The sequence below is a fragment of the Gobius niger genome (assembly GCF_951799975.1).
Source record: "Gobius niger genome assembly, chromosome: 1".
Taxonomy (NCBI): domain Eukaryota; kingdom Metazoa; phylum Chordata; class Actinopteri; order Gobiiformes; family Gobiidae; genus Gobius; species Gobius niger.
The window spans coordinates 73,041,751-73,068,858 of record NC_136852.1 but is presented as its reverse complement, the minus strand read 5'-3'; the positions used below and the strand labels follow the sequence as shown (position 1 = coordinate 73,068,858).

Genomic DNA, 27,108 nt, shown 5'->3' with positions numbered 1-27,108 from the left:
CCTTTGAAAGCACTGTCCTCATCCAAGCTCAGAAAATCACTGAGAATCCATCACATTTTCTGAATGGTCAATATGAAATTCTTCCATCAGGAAGACGGTACAGAGCTCACAGGTTCAAGAGCAACAGATACAAGCTCTCGTTTCTCCCCAACTCTGTGTCTCTTCTAAATAAACTGAAGGATAAAGAGCAGGTGAAGAGGCGTCAGAACTAAGATGAACTCAATTGTTTTATTGTGATGTACTGGTTGCACTCACTTATTGAATTGTTTTATATGAATGGTTGTACTGTATGAGTGAAGTCAATTTCCTCATTGAGGACAATAAAGTTTATCCATCCATCCATCCACAAGTCGCAGCTAAAAAGAAAATATTTTAATTTAAAAAAAATGATCATTAATATCAGTCACTGGGTCCATGATCTCTCTGCACAAGACCCAAAATTTCCTCAAAAAACAAATAATTTTTCCTCTATATAATAGTATAGGCCAGTGGTTCTCAACCTGGGGGTCGAACAGCTTCTTCTTTTCCTTCCACAGGCCACGTCTCTGCTATACTTTCACTTTCCCTTCCTCCATTTTGACGGTAATAGTTTGGATGACTAATAATGAAACCGCAGATGTTCAGACTCATCTGAGCACGATCTACCTCAGACTGAGCCACATGCCCGATTCAGAGGAAAAACGTATTCATGGCTTTTGTGCAAACATCCTTAAATATACGTCACAAATACATAAGAAAAGATGTAATAAGATAATCCTTTATCGACCTCACAATGGAGAAATTCACTTTACATTCGGCTCTTAATGAGATCACGCAGGATGTGCAGAATAAACAGGAAATGTGCAAACAGTATCTTCTGTACAATGAGGAGGAGCAAAAATCATAAGAGGCAGGAATATGAACAATAAGAAAATAAAAATAAAAGTAATACAATAAGATTAGAATAGACTCTGAAAAGACCAGCTCCATCACTGTGTGGTTCTTCTACAGAGGGACTATAGAGAGCACCCTGACCAGCTCCATCACTGTGAGGTTCTTCTACAGAGGGACTATAGAGAGCACCCTGACCAGCTCTATCACTGTGTGGTTCTTCTACAGAGGGACGATAGAGAGCGTCCTGACCATCACTGTGTGGTTCTTCTACAGAGGGACTATAGAGAGCATCCTGACCAGCTCCATCACTGTGTGGTTCTTCTACAGAGGGACTATAGAGAGCATCCTGACCAGCTCCATCACTGTGTGGTTCTTCTACAGAGGGACTATAGAGAGCATCCTGACCAGCTCCATCACTGTGAGGTTCTTCTACAGAGGGACTATAGAGAACATCCTGACCAGCTCCATCACACTGCCTCCTGCTGAAGGAGCCTCTAGCGCATCGTGAGAGCAGCGGAGAAGATCTGCGGAGTGTTATGATCAGTGTTTACCACCAGGCGTCGCTGTTGTTAAATGTAGCACTGTTCAATATAATGTGCTCAGTAGAACGAGAACGCCAGTTCCCCATCCTTACCAGCACGAACACAATATGGTACCAGGAGTAAACTGAGTAAGTTGAGCGACTGCCGGAGAAGCCGACATGGATTTGAATCCGCCAGAAAGCCTGAAATGGTCGGGCAACGTCGATGAAAATTGGCGTGCGTTCAAGCAACAGTTCAACTTGTACGTCACGGCCATGGGGCTGGAAACAAAGCCGGACACGAGAAAGGTAGCGCTCTTGCTAACCTTAGCCGGGCCACAGGCCATTGAAGTATACAATACTTTCGTGTTTGATGCGGCTGATGACAAAGATAAGATGGACGCTGTGCTTGCTAAGTTTGACGCTCACTGCACTCCGAAGAAGAACGAGACGTATGAACGATACATGTTTAGATCTCGGTTGCAGCTTCCAAATGAGCCGTTTGACAGTTTTTTGACCGCTCTGCGTCTGAAAGCGCAGTCCTGCAATTTCGGGACATTAAAGGACTCAATGGTCAGAGACCAAATAGTTTTTGGCTTTGAAGACAAAAAGTTAAGAGAGAGACTTCTCCGCGAGTTCGATTTGTCACTAGAGTCGGCTGTGAAAATATGCCAAGCTAGTGAATTGTCTCAGAAGCATCTGAAAACTTTCAGCGAGGGGACGAGTGCTACAACACACAGGAGCGAAGGAGCAGCGATCGGCGCAGTGTCGTTTCAGAGCGGGAGACGTCGCCCACAGACCCGGACTGCACAGCGGACCGAGGACGCCACGTTTGTCTGCAAGCACTGCGGATCACAACACAAGCCAAAGCAATGTCCAGCGTTTGGTAAAGTTTGCTCCAACTGCCACGGAAAGAATCATTTTGCCAAGCAATGTTTCACCAAAAAGAGGGAAATAAAGAAAAGCAGAAATGTGAATGTACTGGAGGACACAGATCTCAGTGACACTTTCTTTGTTGGCCTTGTTAACTGTGAACATGAAGAAGAACAAGTTAACAGAATTACCAACGATGACAAATGGATCACTCCTTTGCTGGTCAACGGGACTATAGTCACTATGAGACTGGACACGGGTGCAAAAGCAAATCTCATTAGCATGTCTGACATCAGAGAAATGCAGGTAAAGCCACAAATACACAAAAAGAGATCAGGGTTGAAAGATTACAATGGGCAACCAATAGAGCGTTTTGGTACCTGTAAATTGAATGCCATCGTCAAAGGTAAAATGCACCAAGTATATTTTTCTGTTGTGAGTGAGAAATGTGACTCACTGTTGGGTGATAAGAGCTGTGAAGAGTTAGGGCTGGTAAAAAGAGTGTACTGTATTGAAACAGATTCAAAAGGTGACACTAATGCTATTGTGCAAAACTTTTCTGATGTGTTCAAAGGTTTTGGTACACTGCCCTTTACTTATAAAATCCAGCTAAAGGAGGGCGCCCAGCCAGTTGTGCACGCACCACGTAGGGTCCCAGCTCCACTGCGTGAAGCCCTCAAACAAGAACTGGACAGAATGACCAACCTGGGTGTGATCAAGAAGGTCCAGGAGCCTACAGATTGGGTCAACTCCATGGTAGTCACAAAGAAAAAGAATGGTGAGTTGAGAACATGCATGGACCCAAAAGATCTAAATGAGAACATCAAGCGTGAGTATTATCAAATACCCACACGAGAGGAAATCATAAGTGAGATGGCAGGAGCAAACTATTTCACTAAACTTGACGCTTCGCAAGGTTTCTGGCAGTTAAAATTGGATGAGAGCAGCACTAAGTACTGTACCTTTAACACACCTTTCGGGAGGTACTGTTTTCTCAGGCTGCCGTTTGGAATAAAATCTGCACCAGAAATATTCCACAGAGCGATGGAACAAATCATTGAAGGCTTAGAGGGGGTCAGAGTTTACATTGATGACATTATTATATGGGGCTCGACTCTCCAAGAGCACAACCAGAGACTAAAGAGAGTGATGGAGCGTATACAAAAGTATGGACTGAAACTCAATAGGGCCAAGTGTGAGTTTGCAGTGCAAGAAATCCTTTTCCTTGGAGACAAACTTACAGCTCGAGGTGTACAACCGGACAAAGACAAAATAAAAGCAATACACAATGACTGTGACTTTGAATGGGCTGCTAAGCATGAGCAAGAGTGGCAAAGGCTGAAACAGACTCTTACTACGGCACCAGCATTAACCTTCTATGACCACAACAAAAAGCTCAAAGTTTCAACTGACGCATCCAAAGATGGTATTGGGGCAGTGCTTCTACAGGCTGAAGGACAGCACTGGAAACCAGTAGCCTATGCGTCAAGGGCCGTGACAAAGTCGGAATGCAAGTATGCCCAAATTGAAAAGGAGTGTTTAGGCGTGGCCTACGGGCTAGAGCGGTTTCACAGTTATGTACAATTGTCTCATGTAAAGCGCTTTGTGACTATGTCTGTGAAAGGCGCTATATAAATAAAGATCTTCTTCTTCTTCTTATGTCTATGGACTACCGGCTTTCACTGTGGAAACTGACCACCGCCCACTCGTCTCCATTATCAAAAAGAACCAGCGTTTAATGATGAAAATGCAGAGATACGACTTTGAACTAATTTACACACCTGGAAAGCACCTGATACTTGCAGACGCCTTGTCCAGAGCGCCTGCTGACAGCTGTCTGAGTGCAACAGATGAGGACATTGAAAGTCACATCAACATGGTGTCAAGTGCTCTGCCAGTATCAGACACAAAGTCGAGACAAATGGCTGAAGCAACATCACAGGACACAGAGTTGCAGCGTGTCATACAGAGGCAAACGTTTGCAGAACAGTACGAGTTTCGCCATGTCACGTCAAGTCCACACTATGCACAATCAAATGGACAAGCAGAAAAGGGTGTTCACATCCTAAAGCAACTGCTGAAGAAAGCAGCAGACAGCAACTCGGATCCATATTTGGCACTTCTCAGTTATCGTGCCTCTCCACTCCAGTGCGGATTGTCACCTGCGGAACTACTGATGAACAGAAAGCTGCACGAACACAATACGGTGCTCCTTTCCCATCTATTAAGGAGATGTACTCGACCCTTCGCACCCATCACACAGTGTCTTCAAGGAAATGCCTTCAGGGAGGAGACTGTGGAATCTACGGGTCAGTTCCAGTTTAATTTACAAGGCCATCGGGTAAATGAGCACAGACTATTTACTATTATTGAATATATTGTGCAGAGAGGGTTTTGTGTTTGTAAAAAAAGGGTCGGGGCTTTTTCGATCTTTATCAGATGTTTATCAGAAGAGGCGCAGACATGTTGACCACAAACACCAACACTGAGAATAAATGTCTGCAAGAGATCAGATTTGTGAGCAGCTGCAGGGAAGGCCGCGCTCATCATGCTGTGCTCGCTGAACGGGACGGCCCTGTCCGCCGTGCTGCCTCCTCTGCTGGTCATTCAGTTTGTGCTGGGAGCTCTGGGGAACGGCCTGGCCCTGTGGATCTTCTGCTTCCACGTGAAGCCCTGGAAGAGCAGCACGGTGCTCCTCTTCAACCTGGCCACGAGCGACTTCCTGCACATCCTGGCGCTGCCGTTCAGGGTTTATTACCACGTCTCTCGGCTTCACTGGACACTGGGCGGCTTCTTCTGCAACATCTGCCTTTTCCTGCGCGCCACGAACCGCAGCGGCAGCGCCTTGTTCCTCATGGCCATAGCTTTGGACAGATACATGCGCGTGGTCCGCCCTCACCACCCCGTGAACTTCCTGAGCCCGTCCAGAGCCATGTGTGGGGCGTCTGCGCTGTGGCTGCTGGCCGTCTCCATGAGCGCGCAGGTCTTCACCCTCAAACACGCCAACAGCACCTACTGCCAGAGCTTAAGCCTGCCTGACACGGAGCTCCCGGGGCGTCTGACCTGGCATAAATTCGCCTTTGCGTTTTCCTTCTACGTCCCTTTGCTCGTGATCCTCTCCTGCACGGTCGGCATCGCCTCGCACCTGCGCAGGAGCCGCTTTGCCCGACAGGCGAAAACGAAGAGCGCCTTACGCCTCCTCGCGGCGGTGGTGGTGGTCTTCGTGGTCTGCTTCCTCCCCAGTAACATCACGCAGGTCGTCATGTGGTACAAGATCAACAAAGCCGCGAAAACCGTGTCGGAAAACGAGGCGTGTGCGGTGATGGAGGACCTGACCACCGTCTTTAACTTCACCGTGAGTCTGACCTACCTGAACAGCGTGCTGGACCCTGTGGTTTACTACTTCTCCAGCCCGGCCTTCAAGGAGATCTTCAGGAGAGCGCTGCACCTGCCCCGGGCCTCGGACACAGCGGAGAGCCCTGAGAGGAGAACCAGGGACGTGGGATCACGCTCAGGCGGCCTCTGAACCCCCTGAGAGGAGAACCAGGGACGTGGGATCACACACCTCTGACCGTTTGGAAATAAAAGAAATGAGTCGAACTGAAGGAGAAGCTTTGGTTTGTCCCGACATGTCCAGATTGTGACGTCCTCATCTGTAAGCATTATTTTTACTAAACATGGTTGACAAAGAAAAGACAGCAGCAAACTTACAACATATTGTAATCTGTAAACATGAATAACGTAATGATATGTGCTTGGAATAGTACAAAAAGTAAAGTCAAAGACGTTGAAGAAAAGGGGTTTCTCACTCCTTCTCCTGTGTTGTCCACTTCCTTTAAACAATAAACATTATTAACCACTATTCCCGTCTCTATGTCCTAATTAATAACCCGAACGGCGGACAACACCAGGCGTGTTCAACACTGGGAGAAGAGTTAGAGACAAACAACGCTACACTACCAGCTAATAACACATACCAGTATAGAGATGACCAGGATTCAGAAGATTAAGTCACGAAGGTTTATTTCCCTAACAGGTCATCTAATACAGAGCTCTGCTTCCCTAGTTCCCTAACATCGAGTCTACCAGCTGTCCATTGCCACGGGAGAGACCGGGTCAGACTAGGGAAGTCAGAGTATTGGTATCACATTAAACATTGAATTATTCATGAGCCTAAAACTAAATCTCGTTGATCCCATTGGCTCCAGTGCTTCCGCTGCATCACTTAGCTCCGCCCCGCGCCCCCCATTTTATCTCTTCAGTGGAATGTGGCATCTGATAAGGCACTCTGGAGGAGGCACTTGTTTATTTTTCTTTTTGGGGCACGGCGGTTCTGTGCTCACACACTTTGGTGTTTTGGTACTTTTCCGCTGTAACAGAGAACTGATAATACTTCGCATACATTTTGTTAAGTCAAGCTAAACAGTATTAAGAGTAAAAAACAGTAAAAAACAACCTTGTATATATTTTATAATCCTTCAACGTGTTGGAACATTGATGCAGATTTCTAGTCAGTTCGTGTCATCAGACTCTAATTTTGGGAGAGAATCCATGGGACTTAGACGATTCTGAGTCAGTCCAGGATGTAGACTCATAGATTTAGTTCTTTAGACCTTTTTTTTCTTCATTACAGCTTTTATATTCAGCCTTAATTGCTCCTTATATAACATACACCATAGAGCTCCACAGTCCCGCCCCTCGCAGTCCTGTTGCTCCGGAAGCAAAAAATCCCCGTCTACACGACCGTCGATTTTCCAAAAATTCTAATATTAAGAGTCGTCACCGCAAAAGCTAATCAGCTCTGTAGCAATTTGTGACCATAAAAAAAAAAGTTTGATTTCAATCCAAAAAGAAGACGACATGTTGAAGAAAAGGCAAAGGTACAAGGCTGTGACATCATTCACTTCCTGACTATAGAAACTCCGTATCCCAAGAACCTTTGCTACATCGCGCCCGCTGGTCAAGGCAAACACGGCCAGTTTCTTTTAAGCTGTTGTTGTTATTATTGTGTCTGTAATAACGCCATGGCTGAATAAAAAAATTTGAACTGAAAATTTGAACTCTTTCCTCTAATGACTTTTGAAGCTTTTTATGAAACACCTCTTTCTGCTGTTTTCATTCGGTGTTTTTGTCAGACTGATGTTTATTGTAAACCTTTAGCGTGTTCTTGGTGCTCTCTGGGAGGAGCAGTGATGTCGTGTGCATGGTCCAGGAGAGCTTCTCTGTGCTGGTCACCCTCTCCACAGCAGCACCGTTGATCATCCTTTGTCTTCTCTACATTTAGAGAGAGATCGTTCTGTGAGCACCACATGGCCAGACTGCTCACTCACTCCTGTAGTCTGACTCGTCTGTGTTGCTGATGAAGCAAGGCTAGTGCATGTCTATGGTATCGGCTAGCCTGCATTAAAAACAGTGTGACCCGCTCCACAGAGCACCTGAGGCAAATCACTTATAACACCAGACTAACCAGCTATTATACTAACCAGCTATTAAAAAACTAGTAGTTCAGTCTTTTGTGTTATCACATCTGGAATATTGCTCCGTTATATTGTCCGCTGCAAACAAAACTGACATAGCTAGGCTTCAGGTGGTTCAGAACAGAGCTGCCCGCCTAGTGATCAGGTGTCCATACTCCACTAGTGTTCACAAAATGCATTCTACCTTAAACTGGCCGTTGCTCCAAAATAAATTCCATTATAATTTATTACTATTTCTAAAGAAAATAATTTTGACTGGCAAACCTATCGCACTATTTGAAAACATTAAATATGTGAAGCAGACACACTCTTATTCCACACGGCGTGCTTGCAGTGACGACGTGGCAATAAATCGACCTAGAACAAGTCTGCTGCTAAAAACTGTTGAATATAGATCGTCGCAATTGTGGAATAAGCTGCTTGTGAATTTGAGAGATTCATCCAGTTTACATGTTTTCAAAAACACACTAAAATCTTTGGTATGGTTTCAGTAATTATATCTCGTCCTGTATCACTGTTGTGCCCTGTTTGTTTTAATGCATGTTATTTTATTGTAAATGCTTTTTAATCCTGGACCCCAGGAAGACTAGCAACCACTACGGTGGGAGCTAATGGGGTTCCTTACCAATAAACAATAAACAAAACCATATAAATGTCTGTGTCCATAGAATCATGTTTGGCTATTTTCTCGCAGATCACTCCGCCGCCGCGGATACAACCACGAAGCTGATGCTGCTCAAATATAAGTTATTTTAAATGCAAAATGGTTAAAATGATTCTATTAGGCCCTATGTCAAAAATTCTGAAATATCCCTTTAACCTCTTAACTCCCGCCTGAACCGAGAGGATCTTTTTCCTCACGTTATCAGATTTGTTTCCATCATTTTTTTGTTGGGTATTCAACTCATTCAACTTTTTTTGTCATTTTTATGTCACATTTTTGTCAAATTTTTATCACATTTTTTGTCATTTGTTCGTCAATTTTTTGTCAATTTCAATTTCTTGTGACATTTTTGCCACTTTTTCATCAATTTTTCGTCACTTTTTTGTCACATTTCCATCATTGTTTTCGTCTCAGTTTTGTCGCTATTTTCACAGCTTTTTTCCAGAAGCTTTTGGATTGGGGTAAAGCCAAACTGGAGAAAATGTGCTCGGTTCAGGTGGGAGTTAAGGGGTTAAGGAAGTTTCTTCACACAAACAAATGATACAAATGTAAAAGAAATGAAATGGAAGGAAAAGGAATAAATTATTGATCTGTTTTGTGGTTCTAAATGACAAGTAGTTTAATATCGGTTTTGAAAAAGTATTGTTCAGGTTTCGTAATTGAAAACCAAGTATCGTTTTATTCGGGGGAAAAAAGGTTAAAAAGGTGTCCTCAGATTTACTTTGTGTGTTAATTACTCGCCGCTTGTTTATGTTTACTTCTTTCCTTTAACGATCACAGGCTTTACATAGACCTCAGAGGAACGGCATATTTAAACAGAGGCTCTTTAAGTTCTCTCTCCAGCTTGTTTTATGTAGAAAGTCAAATACGACGCGCCCAGCTCAGCTATTCTGGCCTCACCACATGTCGAAGCCACGGAGGAAACGTGTCTGCCTCTGAAATGACTCATTACCACAAGCTTTACCCAAATCTAAAAGCTTCTCGACTGGGGGCTGACAGCTCACAGGCCAGTGTCACTTCATTTGAAAGCTAAGACCTTCTAAACTGATCTAAGATGTTGTGTTGTCGCATTTTTGACTCGTTTTGTTGCATTTCTGTGACTTTTTAGTTTGTTTTTTTGTTCATGTTGTTTCTGCTCATTATAAGTTACGTTTTGGAGCCATGACTCACCACAGCAGAAACAGCGCCATGGAGCATTGGTGGTGAGATGATGTAACTGCATCATCAAAATTAGGAAGACTGTACAGAGCTTTTCCAAATAATTATAATATCATGGAAAAGTTGATTTATTTCCATAATTCCGTTTACAACGTTAAAATTCCATAGATTGTAGATCCAGGGCCCACAACTTAAACCATTTCAAGTATTTAGTTGTTTATTTGTACTTATTATACGGCTCTTCACAACGTAAGTAGAAGCTCCGTTGATTTGAATGGGATTTCCCAACGTTCTACCGGTCATTATTTTCTGATAAAGGACGTCTGAGGATAATAATGACGCTGCCAATGTTAACGGAGTTGGTGTTTTCATATCACTCCGCGCATACGTAGTAGCGACACTATCTGTCCCGTCACTGAGAGAGAAGTCGGGGAATCGCTCGTAAAGTTAGCGTGAGTCTGATTTTCAACTTACCCAGAGATTCACCACCATTCCTCCAACTGCGCCTTCAGCTAAGTAGCTAGGCTAGCTGCTAGCCGTGCTGCTTCTAGCCTAGCAAAACGTTGGCGAGCAACGCGCAAACTTTTGGGAACTATTTGTCGCGGAAGTCATTAAATAAACCTTTCAACCTTCATAAAAGTGTACGACGTTTATGTTGTGTGTGTTCAGTTGGCAAATGGCCGAATAATAAGCGGGAAAATGTATAGAACGCTCGTGAAAATAAGCACCTTCAGGGCGAAACGGTTCGCCCTGTCGGTGCTTATTTTCACGATAATGACCAGCGTTCTATACATTATCCCTTACATATTTGGTCTTTCAGTTCACAAAACCCACAAAAACAAGATTTCCAAAAATGAGAAAACTGAAGAAATTTGGCCGGACTGTGATGGGCATCAAACCGGGCTTTGGTGCTTCTGGCGGTCTGGGCGGGGCCGGGTCCTACAGATCCTCAGCAGAAGGAAAGTCCTAAAACGTTCTGGGAAACTGAACGATCTGTTAATCAAAGTCCGGCCCTCGTTAGTGAAGGAGATTTAAAAACTGTACCGAAAACCCGCCTGGTTTCTTTGTGTCTAACCCGGTGTCATCACAGAAGGAACATCGAGCCGTGGAAACGTTCTAAAAACTAGAAACCAGGCGTTACAGTGATACAAAAGTGTGTGAAGTGCAATGCTTTCTAATGGAAAACTAGCTTCAGCCGCAACCGCTATGGAAGTATTACAGCAATGGCTTTGCAGACACATTTCTCAGTCGGGACCGAAAAGGACACCTGACCTTAACGGTCCCCGGCCCTAAATACAAAACCTACTGTTCACAGCGGTCAGAAAAGAAACAGGAAGTACCACGTGTTGTCTATACATTGAAGATTTATTAAATATTGTGTAAACAGAAATATTACAAGCTTCAAATACTGTGTAAAGTCAGTTCATCCCAGCACCCCGTTCTCCAGACTCAGGAACTCCTGTGAAGAGGAGGCAGAGAGAGTGACATGAGTGGACACAGAGGTGGTGGTACTGCAGACGTGGTGTTGGTGGTACTGCAGATGTGGTGTTGGTGGTACTGTAGACGTGGTGTTGGTGGTACTGCAGATGTGGTGTTGCTGGTACTGCAGATGTGGTGTTGGTGGTACTGCAGATGTGGTGTTGGTGGTACTGCAGATGTGGTGTCGGTGGTACCTTGATGCAGGCGGCCGGAGACCCAGAGCCGTTGGTGAGCAGCGTGTGGTTCTGAGGCGCTCGGTGTTTCAGGTACTCCTGTGCGAGAGACTCCGCCTCCTCCTGACTGCACAACGAGATAACGGTCAAGTAACCTCTTAACCCCCCACACAAAACACATTTTCTCCAGGCTTTACCCAAATCTAACAGCAAAAAAAGTGACAAAAAACAGGCAGGAAAAGCAACAATAAAACAAAAACACAGGTGAAAAACCAACAAACAAAATCAAAAGAAAGCCACGAAAGAGCAACAAAAAAGTGAAAAAAAAATCACTTTTGTAGTTTTCAAATAAGGCGTCACACTGGCCTGTAAACTCTGGGCGAGCTTTTAGATTTGGGTAAAGCTGAACTGGAGAAAGTTCGCTCGGTTAAAGGGATGTTTCAGGATGTTTGACACAGGGCCTCATTTCCTAGTTATCCAGAGTGTCGCTGATTTCTGGAGATTTTTTTTTTGTAATTCATGCAGTTCTTATATTTGAAGAGTTTCGTGGTGCTAGGCTAGTGCTAGGCTAGTGCATGTCTATGGTATCAGCTAGCCTGCATTAAAAACAGCGTGACCCGCTCCACAGAGCACCTGAGGCAAATCACTTATAACACCAGACTAACCATATAAATGTCTGTGTCCATAGAATCATTTAAAAGACCTTATATTTGAGCAGCATCAGCTTCGTGGTTGTATAAGCGACGCGGCGGCGGAGTGATCTGCGAGAAAATAGTCCCTCAAAATGCTCATTCATGTGATGCAGGTCAGTTATATTCCAAACATGACTCTATGGACACAGACATTTATATGGTTAGTCTGGTGTTATAAGTGATTTGCCTCAGGTGCTCTGTGGAGCGGGTCACACTGTTTTTAATGCAGGCTAGCTGATACCATAGACATGCACTAGCCTAGCATTAGCCTAGCACCATGTAACTCTTCAAATATAAGAACTGCATGAATTACAAAAAAAAATATCTCCAGAAATCAGCAACACTTTGGATAACTAGGAAATGAGGCCCTATGTCAAACATCCTGAAATATCCCTTTAACCGAGCGAACTTTCTCCAGTTCAGCTTTACCCAAATCTAAAAGCTCGCCCAGAGTTTACAGGCCAGTGTGACGCCTTATTTGAAAACTACAAAAGTGATTTTTTTTCACTTTTTTGTTGCTCTTTCGTGGCTTTCTTTTGATTTTTTTTGGTTGGTTTTTCACCTGTGTTTTATTGTGTTATTGTTGCTTTTCCGGCATGTTTTTTGTCACTTTTTTTGCTGTTAGATTTGGGTAAAGCCTGGAGAAAATGTGTTTGGATAACTTTGGATAACTAGGAAATGAGGCCCTGTGTCAAACATCCTGAAATATCCCTTTAAGGCGGGGATTAAGAGGTTAAGGCGAGTAAATAAAAGAGAAATGTGTTCACAGAAGTGGAAAGGTAGAGCCGCACACGTACCGGTTGTGTGTGAGGAGGCCCTGCACGGCGTCCTTGACCTGCTGGGTTTGTCCGTGAGTCAGCAGCAGGGGGCGCAGGCGAGCGAAGTGCCTGGTGTTCATGAGCTTCTGCTGCTGCCCGTTCTCCTGTAGGAACATCAGCACCGTGTCCTGGATCTGCAACACCAGGACAGAGGAGAACAGAGTCAGAGGAGAGTCAGAGGAGAGTCAGAGGAGAACAGAGTCAGAGGAGAACAGAGTCAGAGGAGAACACAGTCAGAGGAGAACAGAGTCAGAGGAGAACAGAGTCAGAGGAGAACACAGTCAGAGGAGAACACAGTCAGAGGAGAGTCAGAGGAGAACACAGTCAGAGGAGAACAGAGTCAGAGGAGAGCACAGTCAGAGGAGAACACAGTCAGAGGAGAGTCAGAGGAGAACACAGTCAGAGGAGAACAGAGTCAGAGGAGAGTCAGAGGAGAGCACAGTCAGAGGAGAACAGAGTCAGAGGAGAACACAGTCAGAGGAGAACACAGTGAGAGGAGAACACAGTCAGAGGAGAGTCAGAGGAGAACAGAGTCAGAGGAGAGTCAGAGGAGAACACAGTCAGAGGAGAACAGAGTCAGAGGAGAACACAGTCAGAGGAGAACAGAGTCAGAGGAGAACAGAGTCAGAGAAGAACAGAGTCAGAGAACACAGTCAGAGGAGAACAGAGTCAGAGGAGAACAGAGTCAGAGGAGAACACAGTCAGAGGAGAACAGAGTCAGAGGAGAGTCAGAGGAGAACACAGTCAGAGGAGAACACAGTCAGAGGAGAGTCAGAGGAGAACAGAGTCAGAGGAGAACACAGTCAGAGGAGAACACAGTCAGAGGAGAACACAGTGAGAGGAGAGCACAGTCAGAGGAGAACAGAGTCAGAGGAGAACGCAGTCAGAGGAGAACACAGTGAGAGGAGAGCACAGTCAGAGGAGAACAGAGTCAGAGGAGAACACAGTCAGAGGAGAACAGAGTCAGAGGAGAACGCAGTCAGAGGAGAACACAGTCAGAGGAGAACACAGTGAGAGGAGAGTCAGAGGAGAACAGAGTCAGAGGAGAACAGAGTCAGAGGAGAACACAGTCAGAGGAGAGTCAGAGGAGAACACAGTCAGAGGAGAACACAGTCAGAGGAGAACAGAGTCAGAGGAGAACACAGTCAGAGGAGAGTCAGAGGAGAACACAGTCAGAGGAGAACACAGTGAGAGGAGAGTCAGAGGAGAGTCAGAGGAGAACAGAGTCAGAGGAGAACAGAGTCAGAGGAGAGCACAGTCAGAGGAGAACAGAGTCAGAGGAGAACAGAGTCAGAGGAGAACACAGTCAGAGGAGAACACAGTCAGAGGAGAGCACAGTCAGAGGAGAACAGAGTCAGAGGAGAACAGAGTCAGAGGAGAACACAGTCAGAGGAGAACAGAGTCAGAGGAGAACACAGTCAGAGGAGAGCACAGTCAGAGGAGAGCACAGTCAGAGGAGAACAGAGTCAGAGGAGAACAGAGTCAGAGGAGAACAGAGTCAGAGGAGAGTCAGAGGAGAACACAGTCAGAGGAGAACACAGTCAGAGGAGAACACAGTCAGAGGAGAACAGAGTCAGAGGAGAACAGAGTCAGAGGAGAACAGAGTCAGAGGAGAACACAGTCAGAGGAGAGCACAGTCAGAGGAGAACAGAGTCAGAGGAGAACACAGTCAGAGGAGAGCACAGTCAGAGGAGAACAGAGTCAGAGGAGAACACAGTCAGAGGAGAGTCAGAGGAGAACACAGTCAGAGGAGAACACAGTCAGAGGAGAACACAGTCAGAGGAGAACACAGTCAGAGGAGAGTCAGAGGAGAACACAGTCAGAGGAGAACACAGTCAGAGGAGAGTCAGAGGAGAACAGAGTCAGAGGAGAACACAGTCAGAGGAGAACAGAGTCAGAGGAGAACAGAGTCAGAGAACAGAGTCAGAGGAGAACACAGTCAGAGGAGAACAGAGTCAGAGGAGAACAGAGTCAGAGAACAGAGTCAGAGGAGAACAGAGTCAGAGGAGAACACAGTCAGAGGAGAACAGAGTCAGGGGAGAACACAGTCAGAGGAGAACACAGTCAGAGGAGAACAGAGTCAGAGGAAAACAGAGTCAGAGGAGAACACAGTCAGAGGAGAACACAGTCAGAGGAGAACACAGTCAGAGGAGAACACAGTCAGAGGAGAACAGAGTCAGAGGAGAGTCAGAGGAGAACACAGTCAGAGGAGAGTCAGAGGAGAACACAGTCAGAGGAGAACACAGTCAGAGGAGAGCACAGTCAGAGGAGAACACAGTCAGAGGAGAACAGAGTCAGAGGAGAACACAGTCAGAGGAGAGCACAGTCAGAGGAGAACACAGTCAGAGGAGAACACAGTCAGAGGAGAACACAGGCAGAGGAGAGCACAGTCAGAGAGCACAGTCAGAGGAGAACACAGTCAGAGGAGAGTCAGAGGAGAACAGAGTCAGAGGAGAGCACAGTCAGAGGAGAACCTTCAGCCGTGGTCCTGCTGGTGTGACCGTGTGACTGACCTGTGAGGGGATCCCGGCCAGCTCCCCCGTGCTCATCAGCTCCTCCACCTGCTCCAGGACGGTCAGAGGGTTACACTGCGACAGGAAGCCCTGGACACAACACATCACCAGGGCTGGAGACCATTTTATCCAATACCGATACTCAAAGGTCCTATATCCTGCAAAACTGTTTGGAGCTTTGAACCATGTCGTTGTGCCATTTCCTTATCAAAAACACCCCAGAGCCCCCTGCTGGTGAACCACTGAGTTGTGACACACTGACCTTAAATTACGTCATAGTGTCAAACAGGAAGAGCCCGACGTCGGTAATGTGACGCCTTACGGCCTGATTTTAATTTATTATTATATATGATTAACAGCTTTTTCATTATTTCTGTTTTAAGAAAGGAAAAAAAAAAGAAAAAAAAGAAGTGCCAGTGGACAAAACAAACGCCCCCCTGAGCGCCTGAACAGACGTCATGTTTGCGGTGAAGGAGCTATTTCTAACCTACTCTGGACACGCCTGTTCTTTTTTTCTTACCTACAATAATGTCACAGAGAAAAGTGTGTTTGGCTGCGAGAGGACAGACATTATTCAACCTTCCTAAAGAAGAGGACACTCGCCAGAAGTTGTTTTTCTCTCCGGGATTCGGCGACTTTTACCAAACTAGTGTTTTTCTGTCTCCGATTCTGGTGAAGGTTCCCCAAACATCCATCAAAGCTGATAAACCTTCTTTAACCAACACGAGTCTCATAATGTAAACACCTGATGGAGCGGCCAGGACAGAGCCAATCAAAACATGTGTTAGCGCGTGTTAGCGTGGGTGTTAGTGCGGGTGTTAGCAGGGGTGTTAGCAGGGGTGTTAGCGCGGGTGTTAGCGCGGGTGTTAGCAGGGGTGTTAGCAGGGGTGTTAGCGCGGGTGTTAGCGCGGGTGTTAGCGCGGGTGTTAGCGTGCGGTTCGTGTACATGTTAGCGTGCGTGTTAACGTACGTGTTAGCGTGCGTGTTAGCATATGTGTTAGCGTGGGTGTTAGCGTGCGTGTTAGCATATGTGTTAGCGTATGTGTTAGCGTGGGTGTTAGCGTGCGTGTTAGCGTGCGTGTTAGCATATGTGTTAGCGTGTGTGTTAGCGTGTGCGTGTTAGCGTGCGTTAGCATGTGTGTGTTAGTGTGCGTGTTAGCGTGTGCGTGTTAGCGTGTGCGTGTTAGCGTACATATTAGCGTGCGTGCTAGCGTGCGTGTTCTCGTGCGTGTGTTAGCATGTGTTAGCGTGCATGTTAGCCGTTTATGACGCTGTGTTGCAAATGTCAACTCCTGGGTGGAGAGAGGGGGCGGAGTTAACTGAATCGAAGCATCTTGTCTTCCTGGTTTGCAAAATACCCCCAGAAAATACTTTTATTTCTCACAAAAATGAGTGCTCCGTAGTGGTAGAGGTACAATAGATCATAAATGCCTATAGTTAACTTTGGAATGGCTAAAATAGCAGATACAGATCCTTTAAGTTGTTCTTATTGTTCCCCCCAATTTGTAACTAATTTTCTCCCCAAAATTTTCCCACTTGTTTTTCAAACCTGTTTAAAGCACAGTCAGTTTAAAGCAGTACTAAGTAACTCATGCCCCTAGAGGCCATAAGTGCCACTGCAGGTGTTGTTAGCAAAGGGACAAAGGGATATTGTTCATCCAGTTACACAATGGAGATCATTTTTTTTCTCTCCAACATGGCTGTTTAAGTGGCGCTAGCTTTGCCCGTTAGCCTGTTAGCTTCTGCCTTTCTTTGTTTACAGCTCTACCTGGACCTGCTGGGTTTTCCTCTGGGCACAGGGGATGAGCAGGAGAGTTCCCAGGGCGAACGCCGGCAGGTTCAACTGAGCAAAGCGATTCGCGATTCCGATGAGGTCCAGGTTCAAGACCAAGGGGCACCTGACGGAGAAACAGCAGTGAGAGGTTAATGCACAGTCGTCCTCGAGGAAACAGGAGCTGATCAGGAGGAACGTACTTGAGCAGCAGAACAAACGTCCGGGACAGCGCCCTCTGCTGGTCAGGACTCAGGGGAACGGAAGCTGAAGTATTTAGACACAAGGGGGAAAAACAAAATCACAAATCTCTTAACCCCTTAACTCCCACCTGAACCGAGCACATTTTCTCCAGGTTGGCTTTACCCCAATCCAAAAGCTTCTGGAAAAAAGCTGTGAAAATAGCAACAAAACTGAGACGAAAACAATGATGGAAATGTGACAAAAAAGTGAGAAAACATTAATGAAAAAGTGCCAAAAAATACCAAAAAATGAGAAAAAATGTGACAAAAAAATGACCAAAATTTAACAAAAAAATTAAAACATTTTGATAAAAAATGCAAAAAAAATGCACAAAAAATGACAAAAAATGACAAAAATGTGATAAAAAATGGACAAAAAAATAAATAAAAAAATATAAAAAAAAATGTGACAAAAATGTGCTAAAAAAATTGAGGAAAAAATGAAAAAAAGTGACAAAAAATTACAAAAAAATGTCAAAAAATTACCAAAAATTGATAAAAACTTGACAAAAATGTTTTAAAAAATTTGACAAAAAATTACCAAAAATGTGACCAAAATGTGATAAAAAAAAATTTACGAAAAAATGACAAAAATGGAACAAAAAATGACAAAAAAGTTACAAAAATGAGTTGAATACCCAACAAAAAAATGATGGGAAAAAAAATCTGATGACGTGAGGAAAAAGATCCTCTCGGTTCAGGCGGGAGTTAAGAGGTTAAAGCACTGAGCACATTTTCCCCAGTTTGATTAATGATGACTTCTTTTGATGCGTTTTCCTCCTGGTTTTTGTCTCGTTTTTGTTGCTTTGTTCAAGAAGCTTTAAGATTTGGGAAACTGGGGAAAACGTGCTCGGTTCAGGCGGGGGTTAAGACGTTAAACATTTATACAGGTGAGAAAAACAGATCAAGTACCTGAGACAAAAGGAGCCAGGATGGTGCTTCTCCAAGTCCGGGAAAAGCTCGAAATCTGAAAGAGATGTCAGCAAATGTTTAAGGGCAGACACTGGAGGGTTGGAGTTTTCTGTCCTGGATGATCGAGAATTTAAAGGTATTGAAAGCAGGAACCGAAAAGAAATATACAATCTTTATATTCATGTTTTGATACTGCTGGTCATCAACATACAAGCGATCGCGATGTCGTCACATCCGTTGGCCGCGGTAGGCATTTTACGTTTTCATATTTGATAAACATTTTATTAAAATCCTATGATCGACTTTGTAGTTGTGTCGTCTGATCTCCGGCCGCGTGTCTCGGACACTCGGGTGAAGAGAGGGGCTGAGCTGTTAACCGATCACCACCTGGTGGTGAGCTGGATCCGCTGGCAGGGGAGGAAGCCGGTCAGACCTGGCAGACCCAAGCGTGTTGTGAGGGTCTGCTGGGAACGTCTGGTGGATCCCTCTGTCAGTGGGGTCTTCAACTCCCACCTCCGGAAGAGCTTCACCCAGATTCCGAGGGAGGTGGGGGACATGGAGTCAGAGTGGACCATGTTCTCCTCTTCCATTGTCGATGCGGCTGCTCGTAGTTTTGGCCGTAAGGTCTCTGGTGCCTGTCGCGGCGGCAATCCTTGAAAGTAAGCCCGGAAGTAAGGGATGCCGTCAAGCTGAAGAAGGAGTCCTACCTGGCCTTGTTGGCTTGTGGGACTCCTGAGGCAGCTGAGAGGTACCAGCAGGCCAAGCGTGCTGCGGCTCGTGCGGTCGCGGAGGCTAAAACTCGGGTCTGGGAGGAGTTCGGGGAGGCCATGGAGGAAGACTATCGGTCGGCCTCGAAGAAATTCTGGCAAACCATCCGGCGCCTCAGGAGGGGGAAGCAGTGCTTCACCAACACTGTTTACAGTGCGGGTGGGGAGCTGCTGACCTCGACTGGGGATGTCGTCGGGCGGTGGAAGGAGTACTTCGGTCTGTCGTGGTGAAGAGGGAGCTGAGTCGGGGCAAAGCTCTCGATTTACCGATCGATCTACGTTCCCACCCTCACCTATGGTTATGAGATTTGGGTCATGACCGAAAGGACAAGATCGCGAATACAAGCGGCCGAAATGAGTTTCCTTCGCAGGGTGGCTGGGCGCACCCTCCGAGATCGGGTGAGGAGCTCAGTTACCCGGGAGGAGCTCGGAGTAGAGTCACTGCTCCTTCACGCCGAAAGGAGCAGCTGAGGTGGCAAAGGCATCTGTTCCGGATGCCTCCTGGTCGCCTCCCGCGGGAGGTGTTCCAGGCATGTCCTAGTGGGACAAGGCCTCGTGGAAGACCCAGGACATGGTGGTGGGACTATGTCTCCGAGCTGGCCTGGTGTCGCCTCGGGGTCCCCCCAGAACAGCTGGAGGAGGTGTGTGTGGACCGGGAAGTTTGGGCATCTCTGCTGAGACTGCTGCCCCCGCGACCCGGCCCCGGATAAAGCGGAAGAAAATGGACGGATGGATGGATGGATGGATGATCGGCAAAAACAATGTCCATAAACAGGGCATTGCTTCTCTTGCACTGTAACAGATCTATCATTTTATAAAACCGTGTTAGGGGCCTGGATGCATCAGCTGTTGCCTACCATTCACCAAAACATCCGGCGAAAATTGCGGAAGTAAACAATAACAGCGATCGCTCGTATTTAAAAGAAAAAAAACAAGTAAAAGAAAAAGAAAAAAAAAGGGGTGGGGGAAAAAAAAGTTACCTCCCACAGAGACGGCACGGCCACCAACGCGTCCAGGACCTTCTGCAAGTGTCCGATCTGAGCAGAGGGAGGAGTCAGAAACAAACCAGAGCTAACGTGCTAAACGCTAAACAAACCAGAGCTAGCGTGCTAAACAAACCAGAGCTAACGTGCTAAACAAACCAGAGCTAACGTGCTAAACAAACCAGAGCTAACGTGCTAAACAAACCAGAGCTAACGTGCTAAAGCTGAGAGACTGACCAGGTTGAAGCCCAGGAGCTTCTGGAGGAGGCTGTTCCAGAGCTGAGGGTCATAGACCTGGTACTCCAGGCAGAGGTCGGCCACGAGCTTCACCGCCTGAGGACACACACTGTTACTTTCACAAACACTTTCACAAACACGGCACATGCGTGATCTTCATAAACAGGAGAATAAGTCTACAAAAGATCACGCATGTCAAAAATCACACCAGATCACGTCACATTCAAGCATTTTCTAAAGTCAGATCCACAGCGGCTCAGACTCAGCACCTGCGGCTCGTGGCTGTGGTTCTTCCAGAGCCCCTTCACCAGGCCGTCCTTAGGGCTGCTGAGGAACGACTGCACGGTGTACGGGATGTTCAGGGCCTCCAGCTGAGACACGAACACGTAGCACTTCAGGTAAAACCTGCAGAGAGAGAGGGAAGACCGTTTGAACACGGTAAAGGTGGAGATGAGGCTGATGTTGAGATCTTACTGGATCTGGTGTTGGGGGATGTGCGTGTGCGTCTCCAGTGTGAGCGGGTCAGTGAGCCGGACCAAGCAGAGCAGGGCCCGGGTCCGATGGCAGAAGGTCAGACGAGGCCCACTGCTGCTCAGAGGCTGGAGGAGAAACCGAACAGAAGGTCAGACATGTTCAACACCAGAGGAGAGACAAGCAAAAGGTCAGACATGTTTAACACCAGAGGAGAGACAAGCAGAAGGTCAGACATGTTCAACACCAGAGGAGAGACCAACAGAAGGTCAGACATGTTCAACACCAGAGGAGAGACAAACAGAAGGTCAGACATGTTCAACACCAGAGGAGAGATAAGCAGAAGGTCAGACATGTTCAACACCAGAGGAGAGACAAACAGAAGGTCAGACATGTTCAACACCAGAGGAGAGACAAACAGAAGGTCAGACATGTTCAACGCCAAAGGAGACACAAGCAGAAGGTCAGACATGTTCAACACCAGAGGAGACACAAGCAGAAGGTCAGACATGTTCAACACCAAAGGAGAGACAAGCAGAAGGTCAGACATGTTCATCACCAGAGGAGAGACAAACAGAAGATCAGACATGTTCAACACCAGAGGAGAGACAAGCAGAAGGTCAGACATGTTCAACACCAGAGGAGAGACCGAACAGAAGGTCAGACATGTTCAACACCAGAGGAGAGACAAGCAGAAGGTCAGACATGTTCAACACCAGAGGAGAGACAAGCAGAAGGTCAGACATGTTCAACACCAGAGGAGAGACAAGCAGAAGGTCAGACATGTTCAACACTAGAGGAGAGACAAGCAGAAGGTCAGACATGTTCAACACCAGAGGAGAGACAAACAGAAGGTCAGACATGTTCAACACCAGAGGAGACACAAGCAGAAGGTCAGACATGTTCAACACTAGAGGAGAGACAAGCAGAAGGTCAGACATGTTCAACACCAAAGGAGAGACAAGCAGAAGGTCAGACATGTTCAGCACCAGGTGATACTGACCCAAGTTTCAGCTGATAAGACAGGAGTGAGCAGCTGGAGGGTCTTCTCCGTGGGGCAGGACTGCAGCAGGTACACGAGTCTGTGAACAAGGACACACAGAGCCTTTAATACCACCTGACAGGCCACAGCGCCCCCTGTGGTCACAGTTAACCTCGTACCCCCCACTCTTTCATCACTTTTTTTCATCCCTTTTTTTAAATTTTGTCAGAACAACAAGTTACAACAAAGGTCTTTGATTCTTTTTTCCCCCCTCCCCCCGACAAAAAAACAAAACAAAACATTAACCCCCGAATTAAATAAAAAAATAAAATAAAGACATGAAAAAAATAATGATAAAAAATAAAAAAAACGGAAAAAAAATATATTAAAAGACATGAAAAAAATAAAAATAAAAAAATAAACAAAAAAAAACAAAAAAACAAACAAACGGAAAAATAAATAATTAAAAGACATGGAAAAAAACAAAAAATAAAAACATAAAAAAACGGAAAAAAATAATTTAAAGACATGAAAAAAAAATATATTAAAAAAAACGAAAAAAATAAATAATTAAAAGACATGAAAAAAATAAAAATAATAATAATTAAAAAAAAGAAAAAAATAATAAAATTAAAAGACATGAAAAAAAAGAATTAGAATAAAAAAACAAAGCCAAACAAAAGAAAAAAAAAAGGTCCTATAAACAACATTATGAGAACTGATCTCCACTATTTAGTAATATCCCTCCATCTGAAATGGGACCCAAAATCAGTCTGGCGTACAATGGCACTAGGGCTGCATAATATATCACAAAAAAGAAAAAAAAAAAGAAAAAGATACAGCATTGTATCGCAATATGGAGTGATCCTAGCATTACATCGACACATCATTAAAGTCCTCATCAGACATAGATCGACAAACTCCACAAAAACAGAGAGAAATAAATAAATAAATAATAATTAAAAAAAATCTGGATTTATAAATGTCTTTTGTGTGTCTGTTTTTCATCACTTTTTTGACAGTGTTTTTTCATCAGTTTTTCATCACATTTTTTGTCGCTCTTTTGTGGATTAATGAGTTGCTTTTTCATTGCTCTTCAGTCGTGTTTTTGTTGCTTTTTTACTCTGTTATTGTTGCGTTTTCGGCTCGATTTTGGCGCTTTTTTCAAGAAGTTTTTAGATTTGGATAAAGCTGAACAGCAGAAAAAGCGCTCGGTTCCTCTGTGGGCAAAGTGCAGATGATGCTCAGTGTTTTATCAGCGTTTATGCAGGAAAGTCAAATTTAATCATTTTTTGTATTTGTATTTTTATTTATTTATTTAAAAGGGACAATGCATTTACTCAAAGTACAGTATACTTAAAATGCAGGATTATAGCTTTGGGCTTTCATTGCCCAAATACTATTTTTGCATAAAGGTGCCCGGTTTGCAGCCCTGTTAAAAAAAAAAAAAATTGTGACAGAAATCCAATTACTTCTTAACTCATTGACTGCCAATGACGTTCATAGATGTCAATTCGTTTTTTCAATGGGAGCAGCTGCAGCAAAGCCTTGAGCATGTCTGGTGTTAAAATCTGAGTTGTGCTGCTTATTGCCGCCACCTAGTGACTCAATAAAATAACTTCTTTTATTGAGTCACTAGGTGGCAGCATTGCTCTTTCGTTTTCTCAGCTTTTTGGTCAGAAAACAGCATTTTGGGTGATTTCACCTGTTTTCTACGGACGATTACGAAAGAATGGAAAGAGGCACAAACACACTTTTTGTTTTAGATAAAAGAAGAGAGTCTAATCTTTCTTTTGACGGGTTTTGTGTTGACATAGACCTAGACCTACATTTTCTGTGGATCTTCAAAAAAAAAAGTCAAAATCCTGAGAAACCTCTCTCTGATTTGAAAATGGCTGGCAGTCAATGAGTTAAAGTGAAATTCCTGAGCATGTCAAAAAAAACCTGTAAGCCATTCCTGTGCGGAGTTATGGATTTTTAACGAAATAACCAGTTTGCCCAAGCCACTAGGGGGCAGCTTCAATTTAAAAAAGGACAGAATTCCACACGTGTCCAGCAGAGGGCACTGACATAAGAGATCAGGATATGAACAGCATATTACAGCCACGTGGTAAATGGCCAGTCTGCCCCAGGGCGGCTGTGGCTACAATAGTAACTTACTGCCATTGAGTGAATGAATAATGACTTTATGTAGCGCGATACCAAACCCTAACGCCACAAACCTCATCAAGTCCGGGTCGTCCTCCAGGCTCTCACCGTCAGAAACAGCCATTTCCTGTCACACACGGAGAAGGAAGCTCTTATTATATTCACCAGGGCAAAACAACAAAGTAATGTTCGATGTTTTACACAAAGGTGATGAATAAGGGAAATAATATGACAATAACTTTTGCACATGTTAAAGTTACGAAGGCTGCACAAAATATCGACAAATGATATTTTTCACTTATGCTGATTTAATTTGTACAAACCAAATATCTTGGTGTCAAAACAAGATAAAGACAAATATCATGCAGCCCTTTAAACTGCCATAGGTTTTTGGTTCATAAAATGTTAATCTCAGTCGGATGGACGACCTCAGTGATAACCAGGGCCGAGCACCGTTAAATGATACCAGTGTGGAATCGAAAAAGAAAGCAGATACCCCCCAAAAAATCAATATCTTTCGATCCACGTTTTGAAGCTGTGGGTCCAGGGACAGGATTAAAGGAAGTGACTTTTTCCAGCTCAAATAAATATTTTTTCCCATTTTTGTTTATTTATTTTCTTATTTTTTCATCCGTCCATTTTCTTCCGCTTTATCCGGGGGTCGCGGAGGCAGCGTCTCAGCAGAGATGCCCAAACTTCCCGATCCACACACACCTCCTCCAGCTGTTCTGACCCCGAGGCGACACCAGGCCAGCTCGGAGACATAGTCCCACCAGCGTGTCCTGGGTCTTCCACGAGGCCTTGTCCCACTAGGACATGCCTGGAACACCTCCCGCGGGAGGCGACCAGGAGGCATCCGGAACAGATGCCCGAGCCACCTCAGCTGCTCCTTTCGACGTGAAGGAGCAGCGACTCTACTCCGAGCTCCTCCCGGGTAACTGAGCTCCTCACCCGATCTCGAAGGGTGCGCCCAGCCACCCTGCGAAGGAAACTCATTTCGGCCGCTTGTATCCGCGATCTCGTCCTTTCGGTCATGACCCAAATCTCATGACCATAGGTGAGGGCGGGAACGTAGATCGATCGGTAAATCGAGAGCTTTGCCCCGACTCAGCTCCCTCTTCACCACGACAGACCGATACAGCGACCGCATCACTGCTGACGCCGCACCGATCCGTCTATCGATCTCACGCTCCATCCGTCCCTCACTGAGAACAAGACCCTGAGATACTGAAACAAAAATGGGAATGCCTCAAGTGGAGGAGTTCATTTTTTTTCTTATTTTTGCCCCAATTTTTTGATTTTTTAAAAACTTTTTCCCCCCCAATTCTCCCCATTATCTTTACACAGTTCAGTTCTCATTTTTTGCCAAAATTTCTCCCAATTTCCCCTCATTTCTCGCACATCTATTGCCATTGGAGATCAACCCGATCTTCCGCACATCATTGTTCTGTTTTCTGGTTCTAGACCAGTGGTTTCCAACCTTTTTTGCCTTGCGTACCCCTTGAGTCGTGGATTCATACTCTGAGTACCCCCTACCTTGAGGATTTTGGCAATATTATTACAAAGTGACCAACTAAATTAATATTATACGGTATTTAACAGTGTGTTGTGTTCAAAATTAAGCAAAAATACTCTCAAAATCAAACCATTTACTGGAAAACATAATTAAAACTAACTTTCCTTTGAAATTCATATTGAAATTCTATTCAGTTTCACCTTTTTTTATCTGAAATAATTCCAAGTACCCCCTGCTAAGTGCTCAAGTACCCCTGGTTGGGAAACACTGTTCTAGACGACAGATATTTTAGCATCGGTATCGTAAAACAAACGGTAGCGGTGCCCGATCCTCGTCATAACGCTGACCTGGCGATACGTTTGTATAAAGATGATTTTACAGACTTTAAAGACTTAACAAACCTTGGCGACAGCTGGCCCTGTTTTACAGATCCATTTCTCCAGAAGCATGTGACTGATCTTCAGCAGATCCACACCGTTAATGGAAGCGACTTCCTTAATCACGGCGTGCAGGTCTGCAGAGGCACAGGAGGTGAGAGGTTAAAACTACGCCAGCAGCTCGGGGTTCAGGTGAGGCTCTGAGTAACTGTCAGTGCTTCAGAGAATGAAAGCTGTATTGTTTAAGTCTGTAAAGAGTGAGCGCTTGCTGCTGACCGGGGTAGGTGTGGCTGCCGGAGTCCCTGAACCTCTGCTCCACGCTGCTGTGCTCATACAGGGCGACGATGAGCTTGGCCGGCAGCCCCGTCAGCTTCAGGTACTCCTGACCGTTCAGCCCATTGGAGATCAGCGTGTTCTCCGTGGCAGAGCGCTTGAACTGCAGCTTCAGCTTGGACAGGAAGGTCTCGCCCCGGGATCTCGCCGACTCCTGGGATTATGAATAATAAGAAAAAAACAATTAAAGAAACAGAGGGAAGCAGTGTTTGCAATAACGTGTGTCTGACAATAAGGCTGATGAAGAGTCGTTCTGTCCGTCGTATTGGTGAGATTTCCAATGGATGAATGTTAGACTGACCTCCAGGCTCGGGTCCTTCAGCCACGCGTCTCCAAGAGTCAAGCAGAACCGCAGGGACTGGGTTTTCTCATAGCCTGAGAAAGACAAACAAATATGAAGTAACGATTTAGTTTAATGTGTCATATTTAATATGAAACAGTTGTTCATTTCTGAACTTAGCAGAAAAATACTTGTGTTTTCACATCATGCAGCTCGACCTGTTTGAACATAAACGTGTGACCGTGACATAGTATGACAAAACATAAAACAAAAACAGAAAAGGTAAAAGACTTTGTCAATATGAAGACTTTCCTCCTTATATGACATGACATTCCAGCTGTGATTAACCACCCAGCCTGATGTGCAACAGTCGCACCGGACCGGCTGGTTACTCTGTTGGTTTACCCTCCTCTTCTCTGCTCTATCAACTAGTACATTATCCTCACTTTTAATTTAACATTATCCTTGTTCTGTGTTCAATCACCCAGAGACAACTGGTCTTGTAGATTTACACTTCTGGGGCCAGATCTTGTGGTGGCGCACAGAGCGGCGCGGGCTCCTCACAAATTATTTTCCGAGTGGCGGAGCTGAGCGCCATTTGCCTCCGCCGCCTGTGAGGAGGCGTCACAAGAGGAGGCGACTGCACTGATGGCACCACTGACGTTCATTTCCTCGTTTACATCGCGCTGCCTTGTGTTCTTTCTTAAGCCTTGGGCTCTCACAGGTCAAACTACAAACTTTATTTACCCCATCGTGAGCTAAACCATGTTCACGTCTCGAGAGAAAAAGAGCTACAGCGTCCGCTGTGGCGCGGATCGGCCGCACTTGGCGTGAACACGAAACAAAACA

General features: G+C 45.1%; 2 protein-coding genes across 2 annotated transcripts in view; one reads left to right on the top strand and one right to left on the bottom strand.

The window, feature by feature from the left end:
• Window positions 1-4,814: 4,814 nt before the first annotated feature.
• On the top strand, window positions 4,815-5,792 carry LOC306978235 (hydroxycarboxylic acid receptor 3-like; the record flags this gene model as incomplete). The annotated part of the gene is made up of 1 exon (XM_079576760.1): window positions 4,815-5,792. One exon carries the CDS (start codon window positions 4,815-4,817, stop codon window positions 5,790-5,792), a length of 978 nt encoding a protein of 325 aa, XP_079432886.1.
• Window positions 5,793-10,976: 5,184 nt separating this feature from the next.
• kntc1 (kinetochore associated 1) overlaps window positions 10,977-27,108 on the bottom strand; it is a 68,846-nt gene continuing 52,714 nt past the window's right edge. The window contains exons 47-62 of the mRNA XM_079551591.1: window positions 26,281-26,354; window positions 25,923-26,133; window positions 25,671-25,783; window positions 23,828-23,880; window positions 21,627-21,705; window positions 20,627-20,751; window positions 20,422-20,557; window positions 20,153-20,248; window positions 19,913-19,969; window positions 18,166-18,220; window positions 17,215-17,278; window positions 17,009-17,138; window positions 15,241-15,330; window positions 12,707-12,861; window positions 11,239-11,344; window positions 10,977-11,024 (exon numbers count right to left, since the gene is read on the bottom strand). Of these exons, the coding sequence (XP_079407717.1) occupies window positions 10,989-11,024; window positions 11,239-11,344; window positions 12,707-12,861; window positions 15,241-15,330; window positions 17,009-17,138; window positions 17,215-17,278; window positions 18,166-18,220; window positions 19,913-19,969; window positions 20,153-20,248; window positions 20,422-20,557; window positions 20,627-20,751; window positions 21,627-21,705; window positions 23,828-23,880; window positions 25,671-25,783; window positions 25,923-26,133; window positions 26,281-26,354 (1,580 nt within the window). The 3' untranslated portion in view covers window positions 10,977-10,988. The remainder of the gene's footprint in view (window positions 11,025-11,238; window positions 11,345-12,706; window positions 12,862-15,240; window positions 15,331-17,008; window positions 17,139-17,214; window positions 17,279-18,165; window positions 18,221-19,912; window positions 19,970-20,152; window positions 20,249-20,421; window positions 20,558-20,626; window positions 20,752-21,626; window positions 21,706-23,827; window positions 23,881-25,670; window positions 25,784-25,922; window positions 26,134-26,280; window positions 26,355-27,108) is intronic.